Here is an 18,698-nt window from a genome sequence, read left to right as displayed (position 1 = left end):
TTGCATTGTTAGAAGTTATATTGCGTCATAGCGTCTTTTTAAGTACGGCATTGTAATTAAAGTTATTTTATTAACACGTTAAAAATCATACAAATAGTTTTTTTTTTCTCACTATAACAAAAGTTACAAATAAAATCTAAGTTCCTATTTGAAAAATCATTTTTATTATTTTTTTTAAATATGAACTAAATTTTATTTTGAAAAAAATGTTTTTTTTCATAAAACGTGAAATAATATTTGTTTATTTTCTTATAATTTTACAGTTGGTTTTTGGTTATTTTATTAACTGTTAACAGGGATGCGGAGTCCCAAAAAGGACTCCTGATTTGAAAAAAAAAAGATTACTTCATCCTAGTTTTTGTTATCCAGGAGCTCTAAAAATATAAATAAGTTTATGGACTACTGATAGGAAAAAAATTAAGACTTTTAGGTTAGAGGAACAATCATTTTTTGAACCCGGAGTCCGTAGGTATAATGGTGGCAAGGACTCCGGGACTCCAGAATTCCGGGCTTAAAAACAATAAGTTTCAAGTCATTAAATCTCATGAATTTTTTTCTTATAGCAGATCATAAGTCAACAAACATGTTTAGAGCTACTGGACACTACAGACTTGAAAAAAGTAGAGATATAAAGCCGGAGTCCTTTTGGGACTCTGCATCCCTGACTGTTAATAAATTTTTTCTTATTTATTTTGTGAACTCTTTTTTTAATAATGTTTTTAAACAATAGTTTTTTTTTTGTTATTTATCAGTTACCGATAACATATATGTGATCATAATTTATTTTCATAAATTAAATGAACCTCATTAAAATTTTACGTTATTGAATTAACAATAAACAAAATATCTTATTGATAAAATATTTACATCAAAATAAATCGTGCATTTTTAAACTATTATGACAAAAAATAATTTTTATATTTAAAAGAAATTTATATATTTAATTCCTTAAGATAAAACTTAAAACACTTTATTTTTTTTAACTAATTTTTTACAATAACAAAAAAATTATTAAACAAACTGTTTCTTTAACAAAAAATCTATTAGTTTACAATTGCAGTTAAATGCTTTCACTTACGACTTTATTTCTTCTGACTAAACATCACGTTAACGGCATCAAAAGAAAATTTAAATATTCTAAAAGATAAAAGTTTTTGCGTAGCACAAAACTGCTGAACGCGTAGGCAAATCGCCTTTTCGCAAGCAAAATGCGAGCTGCGTAATGCTTCTTAAGGCCTGATATGCATATATATATATATATATATATATATATATATATATATATATATATATATATATATATATATATATATATTTATATATATATATATATGTGTATATATATATATATATATATATATATATATATATATATATATATATATATATATATATATATATATATATATATATATATATATATATATATTAGGATAGGTCGATTGGTATGAAAGTACCGCTAAACAATATACAGTTGGATATTTATATGTAAGTAACAAAAATAGCAAACTTAAGTGTATTAACTGAATATTTTTTTGCAGAACTTCGATGGAGTTTGTGAATTTGCATACTTCATAAAATACTTTTCGCTGTTTTATAAAATTTATTTTTCTTTATTTTTTAAAGCACGCATGTATTGTATTTTGTTTGTAAACAATATTTAACTTCGTAGTTTTGTAGTCTTTAGTTAAGTCTCTGACTGCTTTTAACTTAGCGCCAAAATATCAAATTTATAAGCGGCTAATAAATATTTCTTAAAATATACTTTTTGATTCGCCTGAGCCTATACAACTAGATTTACATGCTTAACTGTTTTATATTTTATAAATGTTACTTTTGTAGAATGATATAATGTAGTTAAAATAGATTAAAGTGAACAATAAGCACGTTTTACTAGTAAATTAGTATAATAATTGAAAAAAATATTATTATCGAGTAAGTTACTATTTTGTGCAAAATTAAAATAGTTTAGTACTTCAATAAAGTGTTACTAATTTATTGCAAATAATTTATGTGTCTCGTAATAATAATATGAATAAAGTATTTAGTTTTAGAAAATAAAAAATGCCAAAAATAAAAAAAAGGCCCCATACGCGATTGAAAAGTGAAGAGAATTACGGAGGTTAACCTTGTGATTTAATTACAACAGATCCAAGCACATACAGACAATTGATTCAATTTTATTACTTCTTAGATTGTTCTGACATTAAGCCGAACTTTTGGGCAATTGTTAAACGTGTTTCATGTGTCTTAAAATTTATATAATTATCTGTCAATCCACGATTGCCTTTAATAAACGATAAATCTATTGAAACAAAAATTAAAAATCTATTTGCAACTGAAAAAAACATAAACCGCAAACACGCTAAAGCAAATATCAAACGAAACCTAGATTCTAAACCAGACAAACTTTTTGACATATCTGCTTGTTGCTGTTCATTGGATATTGTGTCATGTTACAATGTTTATGTAAAGTGCAAAAAAGAAAAATGCAAAATGGAACAAAGTATTTGCATATTCCCTAAAGAAGCAAAATCCCAATAGAAGAAAGAGCTTATATACGGGACCAGCATTTAAAAACAGGACCAAAAGGGCTGTTTCAGATGTCTTCGGTAGATACATCTGCTTCAAAACAAAACAACAGGATTAAAGAGAAGGAAGGAAATATGTCACATCACAAACATATTAATAATAAGCTTTCAAGTTTGTTACCAGTTCCCCCATAATGTATATCTGAAATAATAACATCTCAGGTATTTTTATTTGCGTGGCTATAAAATTTTTATTTGTTTAGTATATATTTAACGCCTATTAATAATAAACTCACTTTTCATAAGTATTTTAAATTTTTTACTTAAGACACAGGATGAATGGAAACCAAGTAAAAGAACTCAGGCAGGTTATAGTATTCAAAAGTTTCCAAGATATACAATGGAGCTGGTCAGAGGCGGATGTTCTTCAAATCTTGGCACAGCTCTTGGAAACGCCTTACTCCATGATTCTATTGCTACCGGAAGTTGACATCAATAGTATTCTAATGCATAAGTGTTAATTAGACAGAGTTAAGTCAAAAGTAAAAACAATTTCAAAAAACGCAGATTCAGAAGAGAAGACGCAACTATTTTGCATTGGTTTAGATGGAAAGATAGATAAGAACACAAAAATGTACTTAAAAACAATTAGTTCTGAAGGAAAAAATTTCATAACAAAATGTGTTGCTGCAGAACATCACTTTACTTTTACACATGAGAATGGCAAATCTCACGGTATCTACTTGACACACAGAACAATACCCGTTGTTGGTGCTACTAGGGATGTTCTTGCTTTTGAGACATTTAGTGTACTTGAAGAATATGTCTGAAAAGCATCCGTGTATTCTTTTAGACAATACTGCATCAAACACAGGTTGGAGGAGTGGCTTGGTGGTTAATCAAGAAGAGTTAATAGGAAGGAAACTTCACACAATAGGTTGTTGCCTTCATCAAAATGAACTCCCACTAAAAGCCCTTTTTAAAAAGTTAGATAGAAAAACAACCGGTCCACAAAATTTTATTGGACCAATTGGGAAAAGATGCTCTGAAAAAATTCATAGACAACCTTAAGTAGAGTTTGAAGCAATTCAAACTTCTATCACTAAAGGATATATTTCACATGAGATATTAAAAGATATTAGTCATGATCAACGACTTCTTTACGAATATTGTCAAGGTATTGGATTAGGTAAAGTAGAAGACAAATGGGCTAATTTAAAATAGGTCCAATGAATCATGCTCGATGGTTAAGTTTTTCTATACGAATTCTTTGTTTATACACTTGAGGTATTTCTCCAAACGCAAGTCTGAAAACGCTTACCCGATATATTGTTAAAGTTACGATTGCTTAATAAGGAAACAAATGTTCTTTCATTTATTATAGAGTTTATTATAATTTTTATTTATTTTCTTGTGTCTTATTTCCAGTGCTGGATTTTGGAGGGTTTGGGTTAAAGGAGGCTATTGCCCTGGGCCCCGAAGAAGTCAAAAAGACTTTTTGCTTTAGTCATTTGTACGCTGTGGCACATAAAAAGGCCTCCAAAATGAAAAGTCTAACAAGATTCTAATAAAGCTAATGCTAGCTTTAGTTTTATTTAAGCTAAATTATTTTATAAATAAAAAAGTTAATTTTTTTAATAACAATTTTATGTTTCTTGTAGTTTAAAAATTTTAACATATTTTAAACAATTCTTCTTAGAAAGATGAACAAATGAAATAATTAAATCATTGAGTTACTGTAGAAATTAAATTAACTAGATAAAAATCAACTAAAAAGATTAAAAATAATTCATGAAGAGGAAGCGGAACTGATTCACAATATGCTGATAATGTTTAGTGAGTGGGCTTTTTAATTTTAATTAGTATTTAAAACAGAAAAAAGTAACTTTAAGTATAAGTTTGTAAGAATGGCAACTGAAGCGAAAATATTTAAACCAGTATCTAAGAACTTAAAAACTTTTCTTTATATCTAATCTAATAACTTTATATATATATATATATATATATATATATATATATATATATATATATATATATATATATATATATATATATATATATGTATATATATATATATATATATATATATATATATTTATATATATATATATATGTATATATATATATATATGTATATATATATATATATATATATATATATATATATGTGTATATATATATGTATATATATATATATATGTATATATATATATACATGTATATATATATATATACATGTATATATATATACACACACATATATATATCTTTGTGTTCTGTTGTGACCTCAGGCGCGGTGCTTGTTCATCTGCAAGTTACTTTGTATGCGTGTTTGTGTTTAGTAACCAGAAACTTCTTGTTTGTTTATTTCATAATTAGTTTTATTAACTTTCATAATTATTAACAATCTCATTGAAAATGTAATTATTGTTGAAAATCTTTTTGTTTACAAAATAAATCATAAAAATTGCTTTAAAAGATTACATTAGAATAAAAAACAGATATGCAAAATTACATTTACATAAAAAATACATACTTTTTAAATAAAAAATAAGAATGTGCTAATAAAATTAATAATATATAATAAACTTTCAAAATTTTGACCATTTAAAAAATATATATTTAAAACATTTATTTTTGTAAACAAATAATAATAGTTTAAAAGATAATAATAATAGTTTATGTCTTTGCAGATGTGGCTCCGAGAATGAGCCATAGTATTAAAGTAATAGTTTGTTTGATAGAATATTCTTAAAACAATTTACGCCAGAAATCTCAAAGCGTAACAACTTTCAAATAATACAATTTTTAAAACAATTCAACACAAAACTCTAAAACTTTATTTCGCTTAATCAGCGTATTTTTTTGAACCAATAGAATTAGTTTGTTCATAGATTTGGTGGGTTTTATGTGTTCGTGGATATTCTTTTTATTCTTCCGCACAAAGATGTTTTGAGAACATTCAAGTTTATGTATGTTTCTATGTATGTCTGTAAAACAAAAATTTTTTGTTTTATGGACATACATAAACTTAAATGTTCTCAAAACAACTACAAAACCTGGCCAGTTTTTCGCAATATTGTTTCCGTGGTCAAAAGCGATCGCTTCCCGACCAAGCCTGTATATATATATATATATATATATATATATATATATATATATATATATATATATATATATATATATATATATATATATATATATATATATATATATATATATATATATATATATATATATATATATATATATATATGCAAACAATACTCTTTACCTTTATATATATATTTTTTCAAAAGAATTGTTATTCTCATAAGAAAGTTTAACCTTTACATACAATAACATGTCAGTGTTGGCACAAAATTTTAATTTATTTTTCTAAATTTTCTAAAAAAGAACAAAAATAGTTAATAGCGTCACAGAAATTTCAAAGTAGTAATAGCCAATTTTATGCAAATAGCATTATTATAACTTTTGTTGTTTAAAAAATGCATAAAAAATAATTGGGCCTCATCCAAACCCCTATTTTCCTTCTAAAAAGTAAAAGATAAGCTCAATAAAAACTGCGAAAAAAAATAAAGTTAAAAGAAAAGCTAAAACAAACAAAATATAAACAATTTAAAAAATTAGAAGGAGTGATCCTTTCTACTTTATATCTAATTAAAATGTTGTATCTAAATTGGTAAACTATTTTCTATACTTCAAATAAAATATGATCTTAATGATGAATAATTATCTTAATATGATTCTTTATGTAATATTTTTAAACTAATAAATAATAATTAAGTTCCAAAAGGTAAAAAGTTTTGAGTCGCTTGATAGATCTTTCTCTAATGACCGCGTGCACTTTTAAAAATGCGCTCTTTCAAATTTAGAAAAGCCTAGTAACTAATTAAAACTGCTTTAAATTAAAAAAAGAAATGACGTTGAACGTTGACTGAAACAGTTTTATTAAGATTTGTATTTATTTTAAATGGAATTAGAAACCTAATAAAAAGTAATTTTTGCTTCGAGTTTGAGTTTTATTTTAAAGCTTATATATTTTCTTTTTTGTGAGCAATTGTTTTCTTTTTTCTTTAGTTTTTTTTTTTTTCCTAGTTTAAGATCGGCTTAGCATTTTATTTTTTCAGCAATAGCATTCAATTGCACACCTTTCTTGTCTATGCCTGATATATATATATATATAGTTATATATATATATAGATATATATATATAGTTATATATATATATATATATATATATATATAGTTATATATATATATATATATATATATATATATATATATTTATATATATATATATATATATATATATATATATATGTATATATATATAGATAGATAGATAGATATATATATATATATATATATATATATAGATATATATATATTTAAAACTAAAATATATATTTTAAAAGTATATATTTAAAACTTTAATATAGTTTTTTTTTTAATTGATAGAGCTTGCCTAAACTAAACTCTAAGTCAATGTAGCAGCAGTCCTTGCATGTTCTACCTATTTGCCAGTCAATGGAGCAACACTCCTTGAATGTTTTACCTATTTGTCAATCATTGTAGTAGCACTTCTCGCATGTTCTACCTATTTGTCAGTCAATGTATGTAAACAGTAAAAAGATAAAAATAAAAATATTCAAAATGTTTTTATTATTTAAAAAAACATTCTGTTTTTAAAAACATTTTCGTCTATTAATTGTGCTTTTGTGGTTTTTAAAAATGATCAAATTTAATTAGTTTCCTCAATTAAATTTTATATATATACAACCGTCGGAATAAAGGTTGGCATGCGGCAATGCCGACCTAGCTGTCGACCTAAAAGTGTTTGAGGTTGGCAAAAAATTTTTTTTTTTTTTTTTTTTTTTGCCAACCTCTAAAAGATCAAGGTTGGCAAATTATTGCTGACCTGAGGGCAATTTCAAACCTTTTAGAGGTCGGCAATAAATATTAGTATTTTATAATACTTTTATTTCTACATTGTTTTGCAATAAACAGTTTCCTTATTTTTAATTGTCCTATTTGTTATATGTTTGCATAACAGCAAAAGAAAAAATTCACTGTCTTGAATGAATCCGCAGAAAACCTATTTCAATAAAATTTAAAAAACTTATATTAAGTGGTTTGAAATAAAATACTTGTAGCATGTATTGAAAATTTTTTTGTTATAATGTTATTAAAAAAGTTCTTTAAAAATCGGTCAACCTGGGCCTCAGCAAAGTTATATAAAATTTCAAAAATTACTTTAAAAAAAATTGTTTTTGATTTTACTGCATCAACAATTACATTGTTTAGCTAAAATATTATTAATTATAGAGAGTGATTTTTGATTTTATTCTGTTAAAGCTTTATAAATAATATAATAATATAAAAAGAAGCCTGGTCTCCAAAGGACTGCAAGATCTCCGCAGAACATCGAAGTGGTGCGGTAATCCATCTTGAGGTCTCCCCGATGATAACCCAAGAGCTGATACAAGCATGTATCAGCTCTTGGGTTATCAGCTTGTTCTGTTAGTCGGATCCTTCATGAGGAATTGAAGTTCCATCCCTACAAGATTGTTGTTGCCCAGGAACTAATTCCTCGGGACTTCGGTGCTCAAGAGGCTGCTTGTAGGGCCCTTCTCGACTTGCCTGATGACACGGTTTTGTTCTTCAGCGATGAGGCGCACTTCCATCTTTCTGGGGCTGTGAACAAGCAGAACATGCGGTATTAGAGCGCTGAAAATCCACGAGAACTTCACCTACAACCTCTACACTTGCAACATGTGACTGTTTGGTGTGCAATATCCCGAGTTAGAATAATTGATCTCTGGTTCTTCGAAGAAAATGAGAGGACAGTTTCGGTGACATCTGAGCATTACGTGACGATGTTACATGATTTCTTCCTGCCAAAACTGAATGAGATGGGCTTGGATGATGTTTGGTTCCAGCAAGATGGTGCAACTGCGCATACATTAAGAGCATCCATGGGTTTCTTGAACGAAGCCTTTTCTGGGCACGTGATCTCTTTGAGGGGCAATTTTCAATGGCCAGCCAGGTCCCCTGATCTTGCGCCTTGCGATTATTTCTTGTGGGGACATCTGAAGTCCGTTGTGTACCATGACAGACCCAACAATCTAAACCATCTCAAGAATAACATTCGTAAAGCTGTTGCCAACATTCCTATTGAGATGCTGGAAAGAGTCGACACCAATTTCCGGACACGACTGACACAATGTATTGACAATAACGGATGCCATTTGCGTGATATCATCTTTAAAACTGGCAAATTGTAAAATTTACTTGTTCTTGATTATGGTATTACAAAATTTATTTGTATATATTCAATACTTTTGTTATAATATGTTTCAAATATGCAAGTTTCTCTGCCCCACCCTGTATGATGTCACCTTGATAATTTTTTTTGAGGCATTTTTGTAACTTACAATATATGTGTCAAACTACATTATTAATAAAAAATAAATTACTGAATTTTTGACTTTTTGACTTTTCCAAATGCCACCTTTAGAGTAAAGGAGGGGGAGGGGGCAATTAGGCTTCCCCTCTTTCTCCCCCTCCTCCTCCTTTTTTCTCTCTCCACCCCCCCCCCCCCCCTCCTCCCCCTCCCTTTAAAAATAAAAAAAAAAATTAGTATTTTCCAAATTAAATATGTTTCCATTATTGAAAATTTGGTTTACTTAAAAAGTTTTCTTTTGGGATTTTTTGAGACCTTATGGAGTAATAATTAGAAATAATAAATTCATTTATTGAAGCTAATTTTTTTTAAAGAATAAACATTTTTTTAAGTATAAAAACTTTACTAGGCTGTAATCCAAATGCAGTAACATTTTTATGTCTTTTATAAATAAATCCTTTTATTTCCTCATTGTTATTTTATTGCTTCTGTTTAGATTTCATGTTGTAAATATTAGTTTTCTGTTACTTTGCAGGAATTTTATATGGTTACTACATATAAGAGAAAGTCATGCAATAAAACACATCCAAACAAATGAAGTGTATAAATAGTTTTCCATACACAAAATAATGTAAATCTTAAAAATATTTATTTTGTAAAGTATTTTAAAACTGGATTTTTTGAATAAATTTAAAAGTTAGAATATTATGGAAAAGCGTTCTATTGGATTAAAACATAATGTTGACTGGCACAAGCAAGATTTAACAAGAAGACAATGTCTTTTAGACCTATCAACATTTTCAAGTGATGAAAAACACAAGTTATTATGGAGAGCTGATTTAATTGATTGCGGAAAATTGTTTACAACAGTTTGCTATTTGAAAGAAAATTTCGGAAATGCTGTAATCTAATTAAAAAACATGAAAATCAAAAGAAAAACGTAAAAGGCAATTTTGATATTATTTTAATGTTTAGAATGATTCAAATAGTAATTAAATAAGCTAAAGAAATAATAGGACAAATAAATGCTTTTTTAAGAAGGAAATATATATCTTTTAATGAATCTTTTTATAAATTTAATGTGCGGATACCAAATGAGCTGGTTGTGAAGTAGGTTATTTATAATCATATGGATTATTTAGCTTGCAAGTAACCAAAAAAGATGAAAGAGAAGGAGATTATAAAATTCAATTTATGCATCCATATGGTCCCAGCCCAAGTTTTTCTAGGCTCGCATGGGAAGATATGTGTTGGGTCCTATCAAATCATGTTATATGTACCATTGATCCAATTTCTACAACAAATGGTCACATATATTAAATTTCAGAAACAGGTACAAAAAAAATAGAACTAAAGTATAAATTTATTATTTCCCTCAAAAAAGATTTTAACAGTAACTTTTTACAACACAAAATTAAGATATAGCTAATTTTGTCATCAATAAGTTAGCAATAAATTTTATGCTGACTCAACATATATATAAGTTAAAAGGTTGCATTTAGAAAAGTCAAAAAGTGCAGTAATATATTTTTTATTAATAGTGATGCTTGATACCTATATTGTAAGTTATAACAATGCCTCAAAAAAATTATCAAGGTGACATCACTATTTTGACCATTTAAATACCCTAGAATATATGCCTTTATTATCTAATTGACATGTATTTAAAGTGGCCAAAAGAATTTTCAATTCGAAATTTGTATCTGCCATGGGGTAGATTGTCTATGTACAAAATTTCAGTATGATACCTTTGGTTCATAAAATATTGCTATTAAACAACAAAATAGTATTTTGCAAAAAATTGAATCCTGAATATCTTAAGAACCATAAGGAGTTGGAGGTTCCAAATTTCAGATTTTCCTAATTTTTATAAGCCCTATAACATATGAAAAAATTAGCAAAATCCAAAACATGGGGTGATGTTTTTTGTTTTTTTTTGCTGATTTGACATGGAATTACCCTTATATCAGTTATATGTATTCATACCCTCAGTTAATTTATGTACTGAAGTTCCTACATTTGTTTATTCCAGTATGATATTATTAATGGCATCATACTAAATTATATGCAGATAGTATGGCTGTAGAGTCATACTATCTGCAGAAATAAATTTTTTTTTTTTTTTTTTTTTTGAAAAGTTGGTAAAAATATAATTAAATTTATAAGCTAAGTTGTTACATTTTTTTGACAATTTTTTGATGTTACCAACTCGCAAAAAATATTGTGCAATGTATTTAGGTAGTTTTAAGTATTGGTTTTCATGAGCGTCAACATCAATACTTTGAAAGTGAAAAGTATGAAGAGTGGCTAACTAACAGACCAGATGTGAAAATGATTGAGTTAGGTGTATATTTTTTTTTAATTTTTAAAAATGTGAAAGGTTTATTTTTAATTTGAGGTGGTATTATTATTCATGCCATTAATTTTTTTATTTCAGACATGCCTATGTCTCTTGGAGTTTATAATCCTGTCTATGTTGGCCAGTATACTAAAGAAATAGAATTTAAATGGGATCCTTCTACTGATGCTCATTTTTTCATAAAAGTAAAAGATTTTTTTTAAATAAATATTTATGTTTTCAAGTTTAACTTGTTGTTAAATGATATTGTATATCAGGTGGATACAGAAAAGTCTGGTCAACTTTAATTTGAGATTTCTCTAAAATGCTTTTAATTTCAATTTTTTTAATATTAAATATGTTTACATTAGTTAGGGTTTCAACTAAATTTTGAAGGGCTTGATGGGCTGATTGCCAAGAGATCGAATTTTATAGCGGGTTGATGCCATCGTTTTGCAGATTATTTTCTTTTTTCACCTTATTGGTGGCATTAATCCACTTTTTTTTAAAGTCTTTTTAACTTTTTGTTATTCTGCCTGTCTTACAAAGAACTCCTTTAACTATTGGCCAAAAATCTTCAAACTTTTGCTCCTCGTGACAAATTGTGAGGATTCGCATCTTAAGGAACAATTTTCACATTATTATTTTTGCACCACTGTAGAACTTTTTTAGAATAGTGAGAAGCAGCAAGATCTGGCTAAAAGAAACTTCGGTATTTGTATTTTTTCATAAATGGTAAAAGTCTTTTTTGGAGGCATTCTTTGATGTAGAGTTTAGCAGTCAAGGTCTTTTTAGTGAGTAAACAAGAAGACTGCATACCACAGCTACAAATTGCTTGTCACTCAAGAAACTAGGATGTAAATTTTTTTGTTGTATATATTTAAATATAATCGTCAGGTTTATCTTTGTTTTCATAATAAAATTGTTGACCAGGAAGTTGTGAAAAATCTGCTTTGCAATATTTTTTTTTTTTTTTTTTTGTTATTCACCTCCTCAAGGCAGAGAAAGCCACTACAGATGAGGAGGCTACATAATAGTGGTTATAACCCTCTCTCTATATATATGTTTCTTCGTTTTATATTATGCAAATACATTTATTCAACATTATTTAAAATAACTTTTTTTCTGGTCGAATTCCTTTTATTTCACCATTTAAGCTTCTCTTAGGTGTATTTTTCTTATGAAATGCTTTAATTCCAGCATTTTTTAGTACTTTTTTGATATAAGAACATGAAGTCTTGGATTTTCTTACTAGATCTCGCTGTGACTGGTTCAGATTTCTTGCTATTAAACTGAAAATCGATTTTACCTTTTTGGATTTATGAAAGGTTTTCTTTCTTCCACTTCCAGGTTTTTCTTTCGAAGCTTTGAGTAGTCTTAAACTTATTTATAATATCTATGACTGTAGATTTTGGGACATTTATAAGTTTAGGCAATCAAGCAATATGAAGTCCATGGATTTTTGCAGAAAAAATTTACATTGTTTTTATGCACCTCAATTTGTTTTCAAAACATATAGCAAATCATTGGTTTGTAAGCAAATGTTTATCAACTCAATTAAATATAAGGAAGCTTAAGAGTCATTTTTTGTAAGAATCAGGCAGTCAATGGAAGTGACCTCCTCCAAATTGCTTGAATTTTTTATATATTGATCAGAATATAGAGAAAACCTGTTGGGGAAAAAAAAAATTTTCAAAATATTTGATTCACTCGGAATCTGGGCTTAAATTTTTGAGATTTTTTTAAAAATTTTTAGAAATTTAGTTTTTGCCACCTTTGAACCCATTTTTTTGGCAAGGCAAAAAGTTGCACATAGCTTTTGTAGTTAATATCAGACGTAACCCAAAAGCTCTCTCCAAAAAATATAAAAAAGTTGCGTGACACTGTGCGGTTGGCTAATTATCATAGTTCAAAAGTACAGAATCAATCAGTTTTGTCAACTTTTAATCGGAGTTAATTCTAGCGGCGAAGTGTTGCACACAATTTTTCTTTTAGGATTTGAAATTATCAAAGGTATTGAGTCTAAAAATGCAAAGAAAGTTATGTGATACCTAAGGCCTATTAATATATTAAGGCTTGAAATTGGAAAAAAATGTTTTAGTATACTTACAAAATGAACCATTACGGCAGAGGCGCTTAGTTTTGTAAAAATGTAAACATATCCAACTGTCAATACAAAAAGGTCCTAACATAATAATAAAAAAATTCGTGTGATCTTTAGATATTAAGTTAAAAATAAAGGTACAAATTGTTAAAAATGATTAAGTACGAAGAGATATTTTTTTGGACACACAGATGAGGTTTTCGCTCACAATAAAATTTCTATCATCCAAAATTAGCATTTAGCATTACACAAAACATTGCACGTAATGTTAAGAAAAAATTTAAGCGTTTCTGACTATGATATAGAAATCATAACAATTGAAATAAATAATAATAAAAAACAATACATGATCATAAGTGAATTATTTAAATTTACGTCATAACAAAATAACTTGTTGTGAACGAATGGAAGAAGAATCGCTGATATCACGATTGTGGAGAAACAAGTTAGTGCGATTGTGTCTACTTTACCATGAAGTTGCTTAACTTTATTTTAACGATCTTTAAAATTTGCATAAATAGAGTAGATATTTTATCATTGCTATTGAGAAATAGGTACTGCATAAATAGAACTTGTTTTAGTTGAGTATGAAACAAAACAAATATTTTTATGAAAACTGTTGTTGCTTTTCAAAAGGAAATTGTGGATCATTCAAAAAACATAAAATTATAAACAAAATGTTCTACATTCATCAGCTGGGAGATGTTGATGTTAAGAAACACCTCATCAACTTAAAGGTAATTATGTATTTTAAATTTACGCAGACTGTAATATAATTTTTATAATTACATACTTTATAACTTCTCTGCGATAAGATTTTGAGACAAAGTTCTTTAAACAAAAAAAAATAGCTCTTTTAATTAATTCCTCACTACTTTAATAAATAATCACTAAATTAATCACATTCTTGCAATATTGTATTTTAATAATAACAACAATGTATTTCAAACTTGTAAACATTTTTCGTGAAGAGTCAGATTATAAACAATGCTTTAAATGACACACTTAATAATTGTTTAAAAAATTGTTTTTAGGTCATGCGATTAAAAGATAATAATATTTGGGAAGAACATGGACTTATTGCAAATAGACTTAAAATAAATCTATAAAATGATGAACAAATATGTGCTATTAACCGCTACACGTTTGGTATTGCATGGAGTCCTCCAAACATATTCATCCTCACCATCTAAATATAAAAGGAAAAAAATCTCCCGCTTTAAGGGCGTCACCAATACATGTCGTCATATCAATGTCAAAGCCATACAATGAAGTATTTTCAGTTGGTGCAATGCTGTGTTTTACCCATTTAAAGCAAGAAACTGCTTTATCTAGAGTCAACGAAAACACCAATTTATGTACAGAAACACAAACACAACAAGAACAAACATACATGACACCTGCTACTCCAGATGAAGAATTTGATCCCGGTGAAATTAATGTTTCACAGGAGATTTTGGACGAATCTCTAAGAAGCCGTGAGAGTGTAACTGAGGTTCTTAATGCAAGTCCAATAAAATTTAGATTAAAAAGGAAGTTTGAATATCTGGAAGATACTACTACAGATAAGTTAAAACGCAAGTATGTTCGCCTAGAAAACTTATTAAAGAAAAAATTTGCGGAAGCTGTTGCTCCTGGACAAGAGGAAATACTTATAGATTTTCTTAACAGTAAAAATGTTGATGAAATAAATAGCCCTCTCCCAATTGAAATTATTCGTGCTCAGAAAGTATATAAGCAAAGTGATTCCATGGGAAAGTTAGTTATCCTCTCATTATTAGACCATACCAAGTATACCAAAAAGTTTATAAATGAACACATTTGAGTGTACCAAACATCGTATAGAAACAGCAAGAAAATGGCATGCATCTCATAAAGGGTTGGCATTTCCAGAAGAAAGTATTCGTACGATCTAGTCTTGATCAAACAAAGTGTGAACATTTCTTAGACTTTATATTTACAAGCGGTATTTTGCATGATGTTGCTTATGGAATAACCAAATTAAAATACGACAGCGGTGAAGAACAAAAGATAGTGCATGCAATACTGACGACAAATATCACCACTATCATGTTCTATCGAAAAAGTTGTAGTGAAAACAATTATATACCATTATCTGATTCAAGTTTGTGGAAAGTATTGCATGCAATAAAACCTTCAAGTCGAAAAAGCTTAGCTGGATTAGATGATGTTACTGCTTCAGGCATGAATGGTTTTCAAACATTACAAAAATTGGCACAAGATTCTCATTCTAAATCTCTCGAAGCTGCCCTTGAAAAAGGAAAAAGTTATTTGAAAACAAGTTATCAAACCAATTGTAGTGTCAATGACTCAAACATTTCTAATCATAGCTCAAAACATGCCTTATAAGATACATCTGAAAAAAATCTTCAATCAAACACAGATATATCATAAGTGGTATGTGCCGATTGCTTTGATTTGTGCAAAGCTATCTTTATGATCAAATAACTAACAATTCAAAATTCTGACGATGCTGATTCTATTTATGATTTGGAAATTGCTGTAAAGGATGTATTCAAATACATAAAACACCTGATGAGGATTCTCAGACAGAAAAAGGCAAAAATCGAAGCTTTTAAGCAATTAAACGATGAAACTGCTTTCTGGCTTAAAGATTTTTGTCAAAAAAATTCTTCCGGTTCGATACAGAGAGGGCCAAAGAGAGTATTTTGGCAAGAAAGGAATGAGTTTACATGTGGATATATTCTTCATAAAAATAGCAGGAAAATTATTCAAACGTGTTTACTTATTTTACTTCAATGTATAGGTGTGATCAGGGAATAGGTGATGTTGTTTCGTTAGCCACTGCAGTTTTAACCAATTCAGAATTGATCAACCGCATATCAAGAAAATGTTTACCAAATCTGATAATGCCGGCTGCTATGAGGGAAATCTTTCAGCTGAAGCAATCTACAATGTATGCAAAGAGAGAGATATAAAGTTGCTGAGATATGATTATAATGAACCCTGTTGTGGAAAAGATCAATGTGACAGGGAGAGTGCAGTTGTAAAGACAATTTTAAGGAGTTACGTTGACTCTGGTAATAATCTTTTGACTGCTGAAGATATACCAAGGCTATGCATTATGGTTTTGGCGCTAAAGATGCAAAAGTAGCAGTTGCTCAAATTAGCAATGATAAAACTGTAGTTACTGGACCAAAGATTAAGAACATTAGCAACTATCACTCATTTGAGTTTGGTGAGAAAAGTATGAAGATGTGGCGTTATTTCAATATCGGTGAGGGAATTGAACAAGAGTATGGAAATCTTAAAATTCAACCCTCGATTAAGTTGTTGTTGCCATATAGCAAAACAGATAATTCAATTAAGCGTAACAAGTCACTTAAGGAAAAACAGAAAAGAAGTGACAGGCAATTATATTCATTAAGATTTTGCACTGAAATGAATTGTACTTTATCATTTGAAAGCGATGCTGAGTTAGAAGAACACATGCTATCCGGTCTTCATACAGTTCCGAAATCATTAACATCATTGGATAAAGTTCGCAACTCGTTTGTTCATAAGATGAAAATTACTTCACAACTAAATACCAATTTCTTCATCCTCTAACAGTGCTTCCGTAAAAGACAAACCACATTGCATGAACATTTTTCTATTGCAAGGTTAGGCATACCAACTGAAGGTACACTTTTAGATTTTCAAATCAGCAGAAAAGAACTGTTGTATAAATACTTTATTCGTGGAGAAGAATCAGGTAATAAAATGAGCCCTGAGCAGGTTCACATGCAGCTGAGGAGGACCTTTCGCCTGATCAATATGTGAGTTGGCCAACAGATAAGATCTTTATTTTCAAGGTAGGCATTGTTGCTATCAAAACTTTTGCAAATTAGATTATGTTTCTGACTGTTAAACAGTTCTTTTACAAATATGAAATTAAAATTTAGGTGAAAGTTATAATTTTGTGTGTTTGTTTACATATGTTTAAAAATATGTCACAATTGATATTGTTATAGATTTAGTAACCTGAAAAGAAAAGGTAAGCTGGTAGAACCGACAACAGAAAATAATGAAAATAGTCAGGTTAACGATAACAAAGAAGTTTATGGCGAAAATGATGACTTTAATCTGGCAGGAGACAATGAAGATGATAATAAATATGAGGAAGACATCGCCAATCTTGCAAAAGAAATTTGTCTTGTATGGAAAGTGAATGATTGGGTTGCTGTTGCATATGAAAAACAATGGAATATTGGATATATTGTGGAGGTAATATTATTCAAAGTATATATTAGTTTCAAGTTTTTATTTTGTTTTACAAAACAGTGCTCTAAAATAAAAGGAATATAAATAAAATGTAAAAATAATTTCAGAATGACATTATATAAGACTTTACAAGTTTTATTGAATGTAAGCAAAATTAAACAAATCATAAACTCTTTATTATATCATTTTAAATGTTGGGCTAATACTTTTAGGTATCTATAACTGGGATCAGAGTTAATTGTATGATTAACGGGCAAGAGAAGAATACTTTTCGCTGGCCAGTTACTACCGAGGAGATAAATAACCAAACTGATAAAATTATCTGTTTAGTAAATGCTCCTTTTCTAATCAGTGGTTGTGGCGATTATTCATTATCCGAAGAAGACTATAATACAGTCATATCATTATTCTTAGAGAAACTTACTGCAGCAGAGTAGAAATTATGTGTGATGTGGTGGATAATGTGTGTAAATGACTCTATTAATAAATGAAAAACTAATTTTTAAATGGAAAAACATTTAAATGTTTGATTTATGTTTTATTTAATTAGCAATATAGTTATCTTGATGTTAGATTTTTGTTCAGTTTTTAATTCATGTTATATCATGCGTGTGACAAAATCACACGAATTTTTTTTATTATTATGTTAGGACCTTTTTGTATTGACAGTTGGATATGTTTACATTTTTACAAAACTAAGCGCCTCTGCCGTAATGGTTCATTTTGTAAGTATACTAAAACATTTTTTTCCAATTTCAAACCTTAATATATTAATAGGCCTTAGGTATCACATAACTTTCTTTGCATTTTTAGACTCAATACCTTTGATAATTTCAAATCCTAAAAGAAAAATTGTGTGCAACACTTCGCCGCTAGAATTAACTCCGATTAAAAGTTGACAAAACTGATTGATTTTGTACTTTTGAACTATGATAATTAGCCAACCGCACAGTGTCACGCAACTTTTTTATATTTTTTGGAGAGTGCTTTTGGGTTACGTCTGATATTAACTACAAAAGCTATGTGCAACTTTTTGCCTTGCCAAAAAAATGGGTTCAAAGGTGGCAAAAACTA

General features: G+C 28.3%; 1 protein-coding gene across 1 annotated transcript in view; it reads left to right on the top strand.

Annotated features, from left to right (window-relative positions):
- The window catches only part of LOC101237804 (transcription factor CP2), an 88,242-nt gene that overhangs the window by 22,984 nt on the left and 46,560 nt on the right, over positions 1-18,698 (top strand). Inside the window, exons 5-6 of the mRNA XM_065810059.1 lie at positions 11,176-11,281; positions 11,375-11,481. Of these exons, the coding sequence (XP_065666131.1) occupies positions 11,176-11,281; positions 11,375-11,481 (213 nt within the window). The remainder of the gene's footprint in view (positions 1-11,175; positions 11,282-11,374; positions 11,482-18,698) is intronic.

Source organism: Hydra vulgaris, chromosome 11 (genome assembly GCF_038396675.1).
Source record: "Hydra vulgaris chromosome 11, alternate assembly HydraT2T_AEP".
Taxonomy (NCBI): domain Eukaryota; kingdom Metazoa; phylum Cnidaria; class Hydrozoa; order Anthoathecata; family Hydridae; genus Hydra; species Hydra vulgaris.
This window is presented reverse-complemented; position numbering and strand designations above follow the sequence as displayed.